We start from the raw sequence: 17,206 nt of genomic DNA, 5'->3' as shown, positions 1-17,206 counted from the left end.
CTTGAATTATATGGATGTATGCATTAGAGCTTCATTTGGAAAAGCATCTAGTTCTTTAAGGCCTAGATAGAAACTGTCTTAAAAGGGAAGCTTTGAAAAGAGGGGGGAAAAGGATTAAAAATATATATATGGGTAATTAGCACTTTGAGGCATTATTTTGGACATTCTTTAGCTTAAACAAGGGCTTTGAAGTTTGGTTTTTGATGTTTTTGTCAGTTTATGGGAGCAGCTTTTTTTTTTTTAAAGGAAACTTTTAAAAAATGTTAAACTTTTAAAAAATAGTGCCAAAATTTTATGTACATATAGGTCTCAGTCAATCCTGGGGAAATAAATGCTCATTGTCATTCTTTGTCATTCTTTCCCAGAAATCAAAGCCCAAGTTTTACGTGCTTTCCATGTTCCCTTATCCTTCTGGCAAGTTGCACATGGGCCATGTGCGTGTGTACACCATCAGTGACACCATTGCACGATTCCAGAAGATGAGAGGGATGCAGGTAAGGAAAGACACCTGCTGGAACACCCGCTCCCCCCCCCCCGCTCTGTCCCACTCAGGGTGGCAAGGATGTTGTAACGTGGTCAAGAAAATGAAGAGAACCAACTTTAGTTAAAATCAGGACAGCTTGGAAGATAAACATGAAAAGCCTAGTGTGTCCTTGTACAAGTTAAAAGACCTGATAAAGCACTTGGATTAATGGATTAATGGAGCCGTGTGTTTGGTGTTGTGCTAGGGATGGAGGTAGGCCAGGGTGGGGTTAAATGGAGCTACAGATGTTGGTAACACAGGCCGTCTTCCCAGGTGAAGTTCACATGGTCTGGTAGGGGTGAAACATAATAGATAGTCACTGGGTAGGGGAGTGAGTCCAATACTACAAATAGGGATCAAGTGCTGTGAGGAGGGGGAGGTGAGGCCACAAGAGACTTTTCTCTGTCTTTTTGATATTTTCTATCTTCTTTAATGAGCAAGGATTATTTGAGAAAGGAAAAATAAAAATTTTTATAAGAAAAAAATCTGGGGTGTAACAACTATGGGGCATTTGGGAAAGGTTCCACTAAAGGGAATTTCTGACCTGGGTTTTGAAGGACAGATGAAATTTACCAGAACAGGAAGAGAAAGCCCCTTCCTTGGCTGTTGTGAGTCCGTCCCCTTCACCACATTTCAGTTACCCCAAAGCTTGCTCTTTACTCTTTAGCAGTGTATCATCTGTAAAACGGGGCGGGAATGGTCACAATACCTTCTTTACTTACAGAGAGGTGAGATAGAGGAGGGCAGTTGAGAGCAGAGACCATTGAAGCAGATGGCCAGGACTTGAATGCCAGCTCTTCACATTTACTAGCTATGTGACATTCCCTCATCTATAAAATGGGGATAAAACCATACCTGCCCATTGGCCTGTGATAAAGATCAAAGAGAATGGCTATGAAGCATTTAACACGTACCTGGCACCTAGTACATAACGAGTAAATATTAGCGATCACCAGCGGCTGGCTGGAGCATGTTCACAGCAGCTCCTGAGAGCCCACTGTGCACATCTCTCTCCAGCTCTGTGTTGATCAGTCACCTCAGTAGCTTGAAATCACAACCACAGTGGGAGTATTTACTGGACATCATCCATGGACATCAGCAAAATGCTACAACTCTGGGTTTTTTCCTCCAGGGAGGTATCTGTTAAACATTTCCTGGCTCTCCCACTGGCTGTTGCTGTGATTAACCTGCCGGGTCCTATACAAATGACATCTGCCACCTCGTAGTTCATTCTAAAGAATTTTTCTTAGAGAACTAGGTGCATCTGTTGTCACAATTGGTTTGAAAATTTATGCTGCACTGACATTGGCAAGAAGTATTCCTAAAAAGGAAGGCAAGTTATAATGGCTCTTTGTCACTTGAAGAGTTAATAACTTTATACTACCAAATGTGGAGATTTGTGTTCTACTTTAATAGTCAAAGGTATTTGTCTTCCTGGTTTATGTCAGATATTATTTCCCCCAGACATTGTTTTCCATCACTGCTGCTATGTTTATTAGAAAGAGACGGTGCAGAGTGAATTGGCTCTTTGCCTGAAGTATAATTCTTTGTCTTACTGTGATTCTTCAACTGGATTTATCTTGTTGTTTTTTACTTACACCAACTTATTTTGGACAATTAGTGAGTATAGGCAAATTGCCGAAGATCAGGCTTTTATAGCAAAATTGTACATTTATGAAAGGGTGCAGGTGGTTGAGGGGGTGTAGGCGGGATTCCAATTGCCTTGGATGGGATGAGATGTTCCAGAGGAAGCTCAAGGAAGAGCTCCAGGCCCAGAGCTATTCAGGCCCAAGAGACAAAATGGAGACCCCTATAGTAACTGAAGCCTAAGGTCAGCCTGGACGTAACAGGTGGAAAAACCTAGATTTGAACAACAATCTGCCACCTTCTTGCTGAGGGACCCTGTACAAGTCATTTCATGGCTATGAATCCCCACTTTCCTCATCTTTAAAATAGGGACAACAGTAATTCTTGCCTCATGGGATTGTTGTGTGAGTTAAATGAGATAGTACATGTGTCTGGCAAAATAATAATCCCTTAATAAGTGATAGCTGCAATTATTATTTACATTGATTTGATTTATTTTGGAGGTCAGCCACCACCACTTAATAAATGAACCTTGCTCTCTTCACCCTGGTGCATGCCGCATAGAGTTACCTCCTCAGAAGCAGCTTAACTATAAAACATTGCCTACAATTTGTATTACCCATCCTATGACTTGGTGGGTGCCTAAAGCTATTCTTTGTTATTTAGTTTACAGTGACTGAGTTTGTGTGATTAATAGGCACCTAGGGTTTGCCTTGTTTCTAAGTTTCAGTACTGTTTAAAATGATAAACTATCTTTTTTGGGGTATCCTCCAGGTTCTGCTGAAATTAATTTCTAGTTAATTTTCATAAGCCATACTTAAGTCAGATCATTTCATCTATAACTCCCAAATTTGGTGAAATCTTGTCCAGCTATTTTTTAAGTGATACGGTAAGAGAGAAACAAACCTCAGTGTAATTGTCAACAATATGAGCGCCTATTGAGTTTGCTGCTGTTGTTTTTTTTCTTTTTCTTGTCTTTTTTTTTTTTTTAATTAGGTTAAGTATTTTTTTTAAGGTTTTTATTTATTTATTCATGAGAGATACAGAGAGAGAGGCAGAGACACAGGCAGAGGGAGAAGCAGGCTCCATGCAGGGAGCCCGATGTGGGACTCAATCCCGGGTCTCCAGGATCATGCCTGGGCTGAAGGCAGGCACCAGACCGCTGAGCCACCCAGGGATCCCTGTTTTTGTTTTTTGTTTTTTTTTTAATGTTATTTATTTGACAGAGAGAGAGAGAGCAAGCACAGGTAGGCAGAGAAGCAAGCAAAGGGAGAGGGAGAAGTAGGCTCCCTCCTGAGCAGAGAGCCTGATGCAGTACTCAGCCCCAGGACTCAGGGATCATGACCTGAGCTGAAGGCAGACACTTCACTGACTGAGCTACCCAAGTGCCCCGTTTGTTTTAAAATCCATTCCCAATGTCAGGACTGGTCCCCGAGATGGAGCAGGATTGGATTCAAGTCAAGTTCAATGTTTCTCACTCTAGGAAGAAAGGAATGTCTAACTTGGAATAATAACAGAGTCTAATGTGTATTATTCATTCAATAAATAATAGCTGAGTATCAGCTTTGTTCTGAACACTGGGATTTCTATTGTATTAAATATAAATATCAGAGTTTTAGTATCAAAATCAGTCAATAGGCCAAAGAAAAATTCAGCAAGCTTTGCCTTTTTCTAGACCCTGTTAATTTGTTGATTGGTTTGCTTTACTCTTGAGTAGAAATACATGAAATAACTCTTAAGTCACACGAAGAACAGCATGGGAAATAAAAAGTGGAGTGACCCATGAGGCGGTTCTGCTCTCTTCAAGGCTACCAGTGACCTCCCTGGATGTGCCTCTGTCCTTGTCTTTCCCAACCTCAGCAACATGAAATATGGTAGACTGTTTTCTTCTCCTTAAAACACTCTGACCTCATGGAGACCCTGTTCTCCAGGTGCTTCTGTATTTTGGCTTCTCCCTCCCAGGTTACTCCACAGACTTTTCCTAGTCCACTCCTATCTTTGCATTCTCTTTATCAGGTTGAAAAAGTTACTCTTTATTCTTACTTTGCTGAGAGTTTTTCTTATGAATCGGGGTTGATTTTTGTGAAATAACCTTTCTGTATCTATTGAGATGAAGTTAAGTTTTTATCTTTTATTCTGTTAATGGGATGTGTTCTGTTGATTGATTCTTTAAAAAATTTTAAATCAGCCTTGTGTTCCTGGGACCAATTCTATTTGGTCATAATATATATTTTTAATGCATAGATTGTTGTATACAATTTGTTAATCTCCCCATGTGTGTGAGAGATACTGCTCTGAAATTTTCTTTTCTTAAATGTCTTTGTCTGGTTTTGCCATCAGGGGGATACTGGCCTCATAAAACAAACTAGAAGGTGTTCCCTTCTTCTTATTTTCTGAAAGTGTTGTGTATTATTGATGTTATTCTTTCTTATTGTCTAATACCGTTCACCAGGGATAGTGATGCCATTTTCTTTGTGGGAAGTTTTAAAATGACAGATTCTATCTCCTTAATGCTGTAGGGCTATTTAGATCTTCTGTTTTCTTCTGTGTCAATTTTAAGTTGTGTTTTTCAAGGAATTTCTCTACCTTACCTCCAGTTCTGTTCTGCTCTGCCTTCCCTAATTTTTATTTTTCCTTTGTTCACTTTTCCTGGGTAATCTCATTTATCCCCTTTAGTTTAAACAGGATACTGAAAAAAAAATATGGAACATTTCCAACAGAGAATTTCAGAGAGCATTATCACAGATACCCAAATCCATGTCCTGATAGAAGATGCCAGCATGTAATCCTGTTAGCCTCAGTGCTTCTGTTTCTTTTTTTCCTTTTTTATGTTGTGGATACAGTTGTTCCTCTCCACAATTGGATTCCAATCCGTGAAGTCAAAGTAACTACTATTCAGGAGTTAGTGTATATATCCTTTGCCTTCGGGATCCCTGGGTGGCGCAGCGGTTTGGCGCCTGCCTTTAGCCCAGGGCGCGATCCTGGAGACCGGGGATCGAATCCCACATCGGGCCCCCGGTGCATGGAGCCTGCTTCTTCCTCTGCCTGTGTCTCTGCCTCTCTCTCTCTCTCTCTCTCTGTGATTATCATAAATAAATAAAAATTAAAAAATAATAATAATAAATAAAATAAATAAAAATAAATATCCTTTGCCTTCATGCTTTCACTGTTATCTATTGTTTAGGGATACATACACACTTATATGCAGTAATGTGTTTTTAATTTTATATAAAAGATCTTAATTTAATATTCTGCATATTTTTTCACTCAGTATTTTGTATCAAGGATTATCCTATGTCTCTATAGTTATTCCATCCATTATAAGTGCTGCACAATTATGACAATAGTTAATTATCCATTTTCACATGGATAGAGTTTTAGGTTGTTTCGTATTTTTACTCCAGATGAACGTCCTTGTACCTGACTAGTTAGCCTGTCGGAGAAGTGGCATTACTGGGTCATAGAGTGTACATAGCTCAGCATTATTTTAAATCTTTCTAAATTCTTTTCCAAACTGTTGAGACCAATTATTACTCCCACCAGCAATGAATGACATTTGTAACTGCCCTACATCCTTGATAACACTTAGTAAGGTTAGACTTTTTAGTCTGTGCTAATTTGTCATATGGGAAATAGCATCTAATTGTGTTTTTAATTTACATTTTCCTGAGTACTATCCTAGTGAAGCTGAGATATTTTCATATGTTTATTGCCTATTTAATTTTCCTTTTCTCTGTTTGCCTTGCTCATATTATTTGCCAAGTTCCTCTTTGGTTGTTTATATTTTTCATGTTGCTCTGTAGAATTCTTTATATCGTCTGGATTATTCACTCTGTGTTGGTTAAATGCAATGCAAATGTCTTCTCCCGGTCTCTGGTTTGTTTTTGTATGTTGTGAACCCAGCCAGACCACAGATTGTAATTTGGGTTTGAGAATGGGTGAGAATGATGATTTGGGAAGTTCAAGATTGCTTGTACTGGGCAGCCCCGGTGGCACAGCGGTTTAGCGCCGCCTGCAGCCTGGGGTGTGATCTTGGAGACCCGGGATCGAGTCCCACATCGGGCTTCCTGCATGGAGCCTGCTTCTCCCTCTGTCTGTGTCTCTGCCTCTCTCTTCGCTCTCTCTGAATGAATGAATAAATAAATCTTTAAAAAAAAAAAAAAAGATTGCTTGTACTTTGGTTTCCTCCTATAATGGTAAACAAGTTGTACAAAGGAGAGAAATGAGAAAAGAGTGCAACTGGATCATTATGGCCCTCCATCCTCCATGCTGTCATTCCTTTATGGAGATAGGCCTAAAAGCCATGACAATCACAGCTTTCCTGGGAAAAGCTGACATCACAAACAGCTGACCAGGCCATGGATATGCATGCCGATACAGAGTTTATAAGTGGAGAGTTAGGTGATTTGGGGGTGATGAATTGATCAGAAATAGGGGCGTTAGTCAATGCCAATGATAAGTCCTGCCCAGCCCACCTCACAGATTTGTGGCAAGGTTCTTATGAGGCAGTGAGAAAAACTGTAATGCAATTTCCCGTGTAACCCAACTGATAGTAGCAAAAATAAGGTAGTCCTGACGTTTGGATGGTTAAGCAGGGGCCTCTTGGAGCCAGAGATCAGTTATTCTCTCTCAAGAGTCAGAAAAGACTGCCCTGCCAATTGGCTTCTTCTTAAACTCAACAGTGTCTGATGACGTATTTAAAGCTTAGCATATATGGTGATTTTGTTGTGTTTTTGTATGTTGTATGCACAGGGGATTTGAAAATAAAATGACCCACCTGGCTGGTCTTCTTGGCACCCTCTGGATCAAAAGCAGGGTGATGACAGCATCAAGGTGCCCAGTCCCTCTCCCAGGGTTGGGCTTGGACTCATTTGTCTCAGGCCAGAAGCCTCCGCACACTGCCCAAGTCAGGTTTTCTGCTTGAGCCTTTTTGCTAGTCACTGTGGAGGAGGAAGTAATTGAGGCTCTGTGTCTTGCTGCTGCATGATCATAATGTGATTACCCCCAAATATCAGGAAGCGGAGGGAGTTCTTAGCAAGTGAATGATAACAAATGTTTCATCAATTTTCAGCCTGCCAGCCAGTCAACAAGTGTATATGAAGTATCCAGAAGGTGCATAGCAGGGCATTTAGTTTTCAAATTTTTGACTCTCTGCAGCTTCTAAAAGTGGAGAGTGGATTTCCAGGGCTTATCCTCTCCGATGTAATTTGAAGGGAGGAATGAATTGCTGGTCCAGTGTCTTGATTAGAAACTGGCTGATTTATCTGCTTGTCACATCTCTCCACCTTCCCAGAGGAGGTCTTCTGGTTTGGGTCTAGGTATTGTCATTCGGGTTTTTTACTCTGAAGTCCTCGCTTGAGGACTTTGAGCCTCAGTCTATAATAATGATGGGTTATTACACTTGCTAAACAAAATTAAATGTTGTGCTTCTCATTTCTTGGAAATAAAGTGTTGAATCTACTCCAGAGAAACCATGACATTCTCTGAAAATAGCAATTTTTTGAGAAACAGTAACCATGGTTGCTCTCAGCTCGAAGCTGAATTGGTTTCAATTGGTTTCAACTATAAAGTTTTGTTTTATGATGAAAAGGGGAGAAAGCTGGTCATTCCTAGGGAATAGGTTGGTAACCTATTCTGTAGTAACAGCTGTGTTCTTCCTCTTGCCATCAGGAAGGCAGATGATCAGCTGCCCCAGCTTCCTTCCTTTTTACCTTAAAAGTTTTCTTACCTCTACTTGATCTTACTTCCTGTGTTGGAGGAAGAACTGTATCTTTGCCTGTTCTTTTTTTCTTTCTTAAAAAATGTCTTTTTAAATTGCACATAACATCCCATATTCTTCCCTTTAAAAAGAAGAAATATGAGATCCTTAGTGGCTCAGTGGTTGAGCGTCTGCCTTTGGCTCAGGGTGTGATCCCGGGGTTCTGGGATCAAGTCCCACATCAGGCTCCCCATAGGGAGCCTGCTTCTCCCTCTGCCTATGTCTCTGCCTCTCTCTCTGTGTCTCTCATGAATAAATAAATAAAATCTTTTTTAAAAAAGAAGAAGAAATATGACATAGATGAGGCTAGAGTCTCCTTTGCCTACCCCCTCCAGGACCAGGCCCTTCTGGGCAGTGACCCCTGGCACGTTCCGGTGTATATCCCTTCAGAACCTCATCTGCATGTTGTCCTATGTAACCGTGCTCTCTCCTATATCCTTTTTTTATAGTCTACTTGCCATCCACCCTGCCTGCCAACCCTGAGATGTCCACAGCTCAACTCGCGAGGCAGCAGAAGGCCCTGTCAGGGTGAGCCCTGGGCACGTGATTCTGTCCACACCAGAGACTGGCCTAGTCCCAGCTCCCAGGCCTTACCTTCTGCCCAACCTTGGTTTTAGTTGCCAGGCTTCTGATTCCTTTGTTTGCCCTTTGACAGTGGCTGGCCTTGACTCCCCTTTGACATCTCAAATTGTGGTAGGTTTGAGGTTCCTGGGCTGGCCCTTGGCCCGTTGGCTGTCAGCTCCACCCACTGCTTTGCTCTGACCCCCACAGAGCAGAAGCACAGACCCCTGCAGACCACGTTTCCCAAGCCCTAGTGGCAGCTGGCCTCCAGCTGGTTTTGGACAAGAAGAAATTCTGGCAAGCCTGGCGTGCAGGAGGAAAGGAGAAGCTGGAGAATTTCCCTCTGTCTGCCCTGGTCAGCATCTTCTTCAGGAATCCAGTTCCGTCTGGGCAGACCCCTGTATTTCAGTTTCATGACCTCAGGTGTGGAGCTCTGTTACTTCTGCTTCCCACTTAATTCCTCCTTCAGTCTAGGGGTGGTGGCGGGGTTCTCCCGCTCTTCTGGATTTGGGGGTTGTTCCACTGTCCCTCTCAGCTTCTCACTTAATTTTAAATGTGTAAAAGAGTGTTAGAAGAGCAGCTGGAAGTGATGGTTTTTCACACACTGGAAATTTAATTTAATAGATTTCCAAGTTAAAGCTACTAAGACTTTTTTTTATGATTCCTTTTCTACAGAAAGCACTCATGTCCAAGAAGTGTTAATGCCTAGGGAATTGAGAGGGATTGGGTAGCCCTAGCTGTAAAGGTTAAACCAAGTTAGGGTGATAGGAAGAAAGGAGGAGGAATTTGAGAACCAAAAAGGAGAGTTTGAATTCCTTCCAGTGAATGTTTTGGATAGTCTTGGCCACAGGAAATCACAGGCAAGAAGGCAGGCATCCTGGGTCTACATTGGAGGTATTCCATGTGGACGATGTCTAAGAGACCAAGTGGTGAAGGAGGCTGGCAAAAGAAGCACGTGACGTGGTATCTTTACTATCAAGGGGCTGTGACAGTTTGTTCAGCAAATAGAATTTGTTGCCTCGGAGAAAGGGACAGGCTTTGGTATTTTCATGATCCTGTTACAGGCTTTACTGGGTTCCTGCTTGACGGTGGTGAATCCTCTCCTAGCACTAGAGTGAGTTCTGCACTTGGTCCCGGAGGCTCTGGAAACCCAGGTAGAGGAATGATGGGACCCCTCTCCTGTTCCATAGAAATTGGCTCACGGGAACATTTATTCCAGTGACTTGGCCCATAGTGGAGAGAACTCTTCTGACTTCAGGATGCAAAGAGGCCTTCCCACAGTCTGTATTCTAGGGCAGGCGTTTGCTTTTTTGTCGATTTTTGGTAAGAATGGAATATTAAGAAGCTTTAAGATTTTCTAACTTGATTTTCATAGACAGCTTGGGAACATAACATGTGGGCTAAGAATATCTTTTCATGTGAATTTCATCTGAAAACAAAAATAGAAAAATATTACGTAAATCCAGACCGGTTTTTGTGACGGCCTCTGTATTGACTTTATTTAAAAACATGGACAGCATCTAACAGAATGTTGATAGGCAGGAGCATTGAACCAGTGTTATTTTGGCACTTCCAACAAAGAAACCAAGGGTAATTAAGTTTTCCCCTTTCTCCTGGAGCAGTTACACAACAGTTACATTTTTCCTCCAGTGAAGCAGCCCCAGGAGAATTAAAGCACAGCTGGAAATCACACTTGCTCTTGTATAGTCCATGGAAGTAGTGCAGAACTTTCTAATAATCCAGCACAAATCTCCAACATGTGATTGATTGGTTGATTGAATTTTTTTTTTATTTTTTGTATTTTTTAGCTTTTGGAAATGAAAGAAAAAGAGAAAAAATTATGAAGCTTAATAGTTAATACAAGGGAATGTTTCTCATCTATGGATTAAGCAATGCTGAAGAGACAGCTGTCTCCTGAAACATGTTTGTTTTGCTCAGGATTCTTGGCTACCAGAGACTGCAGCCCTCAGCTCAGACCAGCTTAAGCCACAAGTGGGGTGGGGGGGAGTGTTTGTTTTTATAGACTCTGGTGTAGTTCACAGAATCAGAGGTAGTGTCAGAAGCCCTTGGGGACCGGGACAGGTCCTGGAACCATGTGGGTATCCCCAGTCTTTGTCCCCATACCAGCTCTGTTTTCTTAGATACCTCTACCAGGTGGAGGGTGAGGTCACCCAGAGTCCCCGTCTCATCTCCTTGTTCCTCTGGGCCAAGGAGAAATGAGTAAAGTGAGTGTGTTGTCCTTTTTCTGATCTTTGTTGCCTCCCACCTCCACCCCTACCCCCACCCCCTGCAGACAACAGACAAGCCCAGAAAAGCAGCATTCAAGCATGTGTAACCAGAGGGGTGGGTTTTGTGATTGGCAGCCCCCAGCAAGACTGTGTGAAGTTGGAGGAAGAGCAGTTTCCTGAAGGGGAGGGACACCACCTGGAAGGATGAAGCATTTTGGGTCTGTCCCATTTATTTTATTTATTTATTTATTTTTAATTTTTTTTTTTTTTACTTATTTATGTTTTAAGATTTTATTCATTTATTCATGAGAGACACACAGAGAGAGGCAGAGACACAGGCAGAGGGAGAAGCAGGCTCCATGCAGGGAGCCCAATGTGGGACTCGATCCCTGGACCCTGGGATCACGCCCTGAGCTAAAGGCAGACGCTCAACCGCTGAGCCACCCAGGCGTCCTGGGTCTGTCCCATTTAGCAGGAGGAAGAGAGATCTTGGATCTGAAAGATCAACTGGATTGGGTTGTATCTGGTCAAGTTCCTAAAACTACAAACAGCAGATATACCTGGGGAATGTTAGGATGTTTTAAAAGGCCACACACAAGCACATAGGTGTACACACACATACACTTACATCGTTTGTACAGATGTCCATGATATGTTAAATGAAAAAAAAAAAAGCAGATCATAAAATAGCGTATAACAGGTTGTTTCCAAAATAAACCAGCCAGCTCCTATGTATATGTACATATGTTTGTATATCTGTGCTTGAGTGAGAAGAAAGATGTAGAGGGATACAGAGGCTGGTGTTACCAGTTAAGTCAAAGAGCTGAGAATGGGGGTTGGCGCCAGGGGGGAGAGTCAGCTTTGCTTTTATGTGTATCACGTACTGTGTTGTTTCATGTGTTAAAGTAAGCTCGTATTTTGTCTGGACTTTGAGAAACATCCTGTAAAGGAGAAAGGAAGGACCCTATTCTCACTGAACTCAGGAGGTGTACAGATGCAGGGCTGAACGTGGGAATCATGTCATCTTTGCCTGGACATCCAAGGCTTCCCAGCCTCCCCTGTGGCAGTAGCCAGCTGGAGCACTCCACAGTGCTGTTTGTTCACCAGGCCTATATCTCTTCTGGAAAGCAGATCTGAGTGGGTCAGACTCACCACCACCCCTACTATGGCCAGATCTACTAGGCAGTGTGTCCTTGCCCAGGACAGAGGCAGGGCTCTTCCCACCCAGGGTTCCCGGTGGCTGCCTTCTCTCCCGGGCTACCCCTGCTTTGGCCAGCTGTGGCAGGAACAGCTGGACTACTTTGAAGTGGAGCATCTGATAGGAGTCATTAATTATGCAGGACAGAACCACTGGGCCTCTTTTATGGAAAAGAAGGCCAAGTAGATGACTGGCCCTTTGAAGCTCATGGTCCATTCGGTTTGGTTAAGAACTTCCAACACCTGGCACCAATGTGCTGCAGACAGTTGTCATGAATAACTCACGTTCAGGAAGCTAAAGGGGTAAGGATGCGTGTGAGGTCAAGACGTCTGCCTCCCTGCTGTCAGATGGCCTCCGTAATACCTCTGGCCAGTGACACCACTGAAATATTGTGGGGGAACCAGTGATGTGCCGTGTTGTGGGTGCTGCCTACCAGGGTAGCAGATGACAGTGGCTGCCACAGTAGCCCACGCCCCCAGGTCTCATGTGCCTCTGAGTATTCGTCATTATCCCAAGGAAATGCAGCTTGTGTGTGAACAAGCTCAGGCTGTCTATATGATTACAAACAAGGCTGTCCCTTGGTGCCACAGTATGTGTTTCAAGCCATTGTTCCCATTCGTGTAAAATAGGTTGACAGGAGCTGCCAACTGAGCTGTAACTGTTGTCCATTTGCAGAATGAATGCCTTACTGGCACATCCTGGCTGAAGGTAATTGCTACTGCTGTGATGTGGCTAGGCTGCTCACTCTTGCGAGGCCCTTGTTGCTTAAACTGTCCAATTAAAGGGGGTTAGGCCTGGATGACATATCAAAGCCTTTTGAGCTCTAAGATTTTAGGCTGCTTCTTCAGGGAATGGGAACGTCTTACAGGAAGGGATTTGAAGTGCCTGTTGCACTCTTGAAAGGTGGCTAGCATGACTGAGGAACTGAATTTTTTATTTTAATTTAAGTTTAAATTTATATAATCACATGTGGCCAGTGGCTACCGTTTTGGATGGCCCAGCTCCTCAACTGGAAGAAAGTACTATGAGGTGAGCATTTTAAATGCCTGTGCATTTTTACATGTACATATTATTGAAATTTTTTAAAAACTGTAATTTTAGATAAACGATTTGGTTTCATTATAGATAATACAGCCAAGAGGAAGAAAGTAAAGAGTAGTCATGAAGATGAGTCTACTCAGAGATAACTGCTATGGGCACCTTGGTGTGTAACGTTCTATATGCTCTCCTCTCCATTTGTCATGGTAGTCAGCTGGCTTTCAGAAGCATAGTCTGGAGTCGTCCAGAAGGGGATATGACATGTTGGTAGGAGAGAATGCCTGTTTATGACCCAGAAGAATATGGATAGAGGTGTTAGCAATCTGCCATGGCTGATGTTTCTCTTCCGGGTGCTAGGTCATCAACCCCATGGGATGGGATGCATTTGGACTGCCTGCTGAAAATGCAGCGATTGAGAGGAATCTACATCCAGAAAGTTGGACGCAAAGGTATGTATTTACAGGCGTCTTCAAATACTTCCATACAGAAACCTTAAAAAAATGTTTTACTCTGTGCCTGAGAAACAGATAGTGAAGCAAACAAAACATTGCTGTCTGCCAAGCGATGAGCAGGATTATGTATATTGGTGTTTGTCTTTTAGCTTGCTGTATTCTTAACTGAGAAGTCCCAGAGAAGGTTCTGGGTATTCATTCGGAATGTGTTCATTTTGATGCTTTGTTGTTATAAAGTTATTCTTCCCCTGGGTATTTGCATTTGGAAGGGAAAAGAAGGACAGGGTTGCATTTGTTAAATTTCTATAGTGTTTCTCATCCGCTTGACCACAATGTGGGCTATATCCAAATTCCACATTGTAATTTTCTCGGAAAATTCTGTTAATGTTTGCCTTCACCATTCTAGAACAATGGAAACTTAGACATTCAATGTAGAAATATATGGCCAGTGTATTTTGAATATGGCCTTCTCCAAGGGGGACACATCCCCAATTCCACCTGTGCCTCAGGCTTCCATGTACATGTGGGCCAGCAGTGCCCATCTCTCACACCAGAACCCAGCGGAATGTTCTGGGCTCACTCTGCCAGCCTCTTTCACAAAGATCTGGGGGCCTTTCCCCACTCCATGCCTCAAGAGATCTAGAAGGGCAATTCCAGGGCCTATCTCAATTGTCTTTGACCTCCCTTTGCTTTATTTTGCCCGAGGCTACTTTGTAGAATCATCCATTGTACCATTCACTTCCCTTTTTTTCTCCTAACCCCTAGTTACCACTTTCTCAGTTATGGTTAATTTTCGATTACATGGGAGTAATGAAAAAAGACAGAAAAGATATTCAAATAAAGTGGACCAAAGATGGCACAAAATTGATGTAAAGCTAGATGGAGGATTAGCAAACTAGGCCCCATGGGCCATATTCGGCTCTGCCTGATTTTGTAAATAAAGGTTTATTGGAACACAGTCATACCCATTTGTTTACATATTGCCCATGGCTGCTTTCATGATACAGGGGCAGAGTCGAGTAGCTGTGATAAACCATATGGCTCACAAAGCTGAAAACATTTACCATCTGGCCCTTTGCAGAAGTTTGCCAACCCCTCCACAGAAAAAATAGTGGTTAAGAAGATGGCCCCTGAATCAGGCCACCTTAGTGCAAATCCTGCTTTCTTGGTAGCTAATCACCTTGAGGAAACTACTTAACGTCTCTGTGCTTCAGTTTATTTGTCCGTAAAAGAGGGATAGTCCATCTTAGTTGGCTGCTATAACACAAATGCCATAGTCTGGGTAGCTTATAAACAACAAACATTTCTTTCTCATAGTTCTAGAGCCTGGGAAGTCCAAGACCAAGGCACCTGCAGATTTGGTATCTGGAGAGGAGCCCCTTCCTGGTTCACAGGTGGCCATCTTCTCTGTGTCCCTACATGGCAGAGGGGCAGGGAAGCTCTCTGGAGTCTCTTTCATAAAGGCACTGCTCCCATTCAAGAGGGCTTCCCCCACATGATCTTGTCACCTTCCAAAGTCCTCACTTCTAAATACCATCACTTTGGAAATTAGGTTTCAACATACAAACTCTGGGGGGGACACAAACATTGTCCATAGTAGGCACTTTTCTGCAAAATGTCTAGCACGAAGCCTGGACGAAAATAAACTATTGTTGGCTAAGCAGAGATTACCAAGGGGAAAAAAAAAACATATTCCCTTATTTCATTTCATAATAAAGTTGATTAATTTGCTTTTCTCCCCCTATCTCAATTATTGGATAGTTTTAGATTTTAGGTTTTGACCGATAAACCCGAAAGCGGGTTTCTTTTGGATTCCCACAATTTGTACATTAGGGTTTTTTTCTTCAGCTGATTTTAAACTTGTAAATGCTTAGCTTAAATTTGCATGGAATACAGACATAGGGATGGGCCAGGAGTGCACATACCACAGGGGTTGCCTATCACAGCCAGAGGAAGAGCCAGTCCCCAGGGCCAAAGACCACTGTAGTTTCTAGTAGATTCTGGATGAATCCAAATAGATATCTTCTAATACACTGATATTTTCGTTGAGTCTTACTGATTAATCTTTTTTCCCCAGGGCAAAACAACATTGGAAGCCCTTTTGAATAACTTAGATTTTTACTTTCCCTTCATATCCTCAAAGTGTTGATTGTCTGTGGCTTCTGTCTTCTGAAAACCAAACTTTCTTCCCTCCATTTCACAGTAATATTGAACACATGAGGAAGCAGCTTGATCGACTGGGCCTGTGTTTCAGCTGGGATAGGGTAAGTCAGCCCTTTATCCTGGAAAGTTTTCCTTTTTATGAAGGTCGCCCTTCCATGGGGAACCATGTGCACTTACTTCACATTTCTCCTCTTTGGGTTGGGAGAAGGGGAGGGAGAGATGGGAAGGATCAGCATTCCACAAATGAAAAAGTATTCCCAGAGGACAGTCTGCCTGCCGACAAGTCATTTTCTGTAGGATTAAGTGAAGAGAGTTAACTTCTTATTTAACTCCATAGCTGGCTAGAATTTATGGGTATCAAAAGCCTCACACAAATGGATTTTTCCTCTTTGCAATATTTTAAAAAGACTAGTGGAATCTATATTAACGTGATTAATTATCAGCCTCTCTGGTTTTTTGGGGTGAATAGGTGTTGAGTTGACTGACCATTTATTTATCTGCATTCCAAGTTCCAAATTGGGTCTGATAACAGCCCATAATGATTATGTCACAAATAGCATTTTGGTGTAAAATACTTTTGAGCTGTGTATTAAGTCAGTGGAGAATCCTAGACATGGGAGGAGTTCATGAATACCACCTGGGTGTTAGGAACACTCAGGTAACTGGGAACTGAGCCCTTGCACACTGTGGCTGAAGGCCCACCCCCTTAGACACTGGTGGCCTGTTTGGTAAGAGAGACCCTTCTAGGGCAGGCCCGGTGGCCCAGCAGTTTAGTGCCGCCTTTGGCCGGGGTCGTGATCCTGGAGACCCGGTATCGAGTCCCACATTGGGCTCCCTGTGTGGAGCCTGCTTCTCCCTCTGCCTCTGCCTCTCCACCCCTGCCCCCTTGTGTGTCTCTATGAATGAATGAATGAATAAATTAAATAAATAAATAAATAAATAAATAAATAAATAAATAAATAAATAAAAGAGGGACCCTTCTAGTGTCATGAACCCTTCTAGCATCCCTATGTTCCACAAAATGATTGAGGTTTTCATTACTGGGCCTGTCAAGTTCAAGTTCACATCCTCTTCCTCATGAGAAGCACCTGGAACAAATCCAAAAACAATCTTTTCCTCCTCCTCCAGCAATTTCTTAGATAATTGAGATTTGTTGAATACAGTGAGAAAAAGCAAACACATCCGAACAGTCCTTTTTGTTTGTTTTTTGGTAGCTTCCTTAGATAAGGTCACGAGTTGAATTAAGTTCTAATTGTACCACCGATGCCATTTTTACCACTGACTTGATTTGCAGGGTCACCTCAGTTGTTCATTTGGTGAAGGGGTGAAAAAGTCCTGGTGCCCCGGTCACATTGTCCCAGGATGTCAGCCGGGAATTACTGATGAAATGCAGTCTGTTGCAGAGAGAGCTGAATACTGCCCATAGCTCTCCAGAGCTGAGATTCTAGGTTCCCTGAGGGCAGAGATGGACTTGTTAACCCTCTAGTCCTGCATAGGAACATCAGCCATAAATGGCTCAAAATATTAGCGGCTAATTTTCCTGATTATTTTAGAAAATTAGAAAGTACAGAAAAAATCTAAAGAGTGTAAGTCAGTGCAGCTAATTTAACATCCCGGTATAGTTCTTTGTATCTTTTATTCTGGAATTATAAACATCTATGTAATTTACTTTTGCAGAGTTAAATCCATAATGCACAT

At 42.5% G+C, this 17,206-nt stretch overlaps 1 protein-coding gene across 10 annotated transcripts in view; it reads left to right on the top strand.

The window, feature by feature from the left end:
• Window positions 1-17,206, top strand: part of LARS2 (leucyl-tRNA synthetase 2, mitochondrial) — a 188,896-nt gene that overhangs the window by 45,128 nt on the left and 126,562 nt on the right. For all 10 annotated transcript variants that reach the window (XM_038566682.1, XM_038566683.1, XM_038566681.1 and 7 more), the window contains 3 exons: window positions 366-494; window positions 13,251-13,342; window positions 15,549-15,609. In XM_038566682.1, the coding sequence (XP_038422610.1) occupies window positions 366-494; window positions 13,251-13,342; window positions 15,549-15,609 (282 nt within the window). The remainder of the gene's footprint in view (window positions 1-365; window positions 495-13,250; window positions 13,343-15,548; window positions 15,610-17,206) is intronic.

The sequence above is a fragment of the Canis lupus genome, chromosome 20 (assembly GCF_011100685.1).
Source record: "Canis lupus familiaris isolate Mischka breed German Shepherd chromosome 20, alternate assembly UU_Cfam_GSD_1.0, whole genome shotgun sequence".
In the NCBI taxonomy this organism is placed as follows: Eukaryota; Metazoa; Chordata; class Mammalia; order Carnivora; family Canidae; genus Canis; species Canis lupus.
This window is presented reverse-complemented; position numbering and strand designations above follow the sequence as displayed.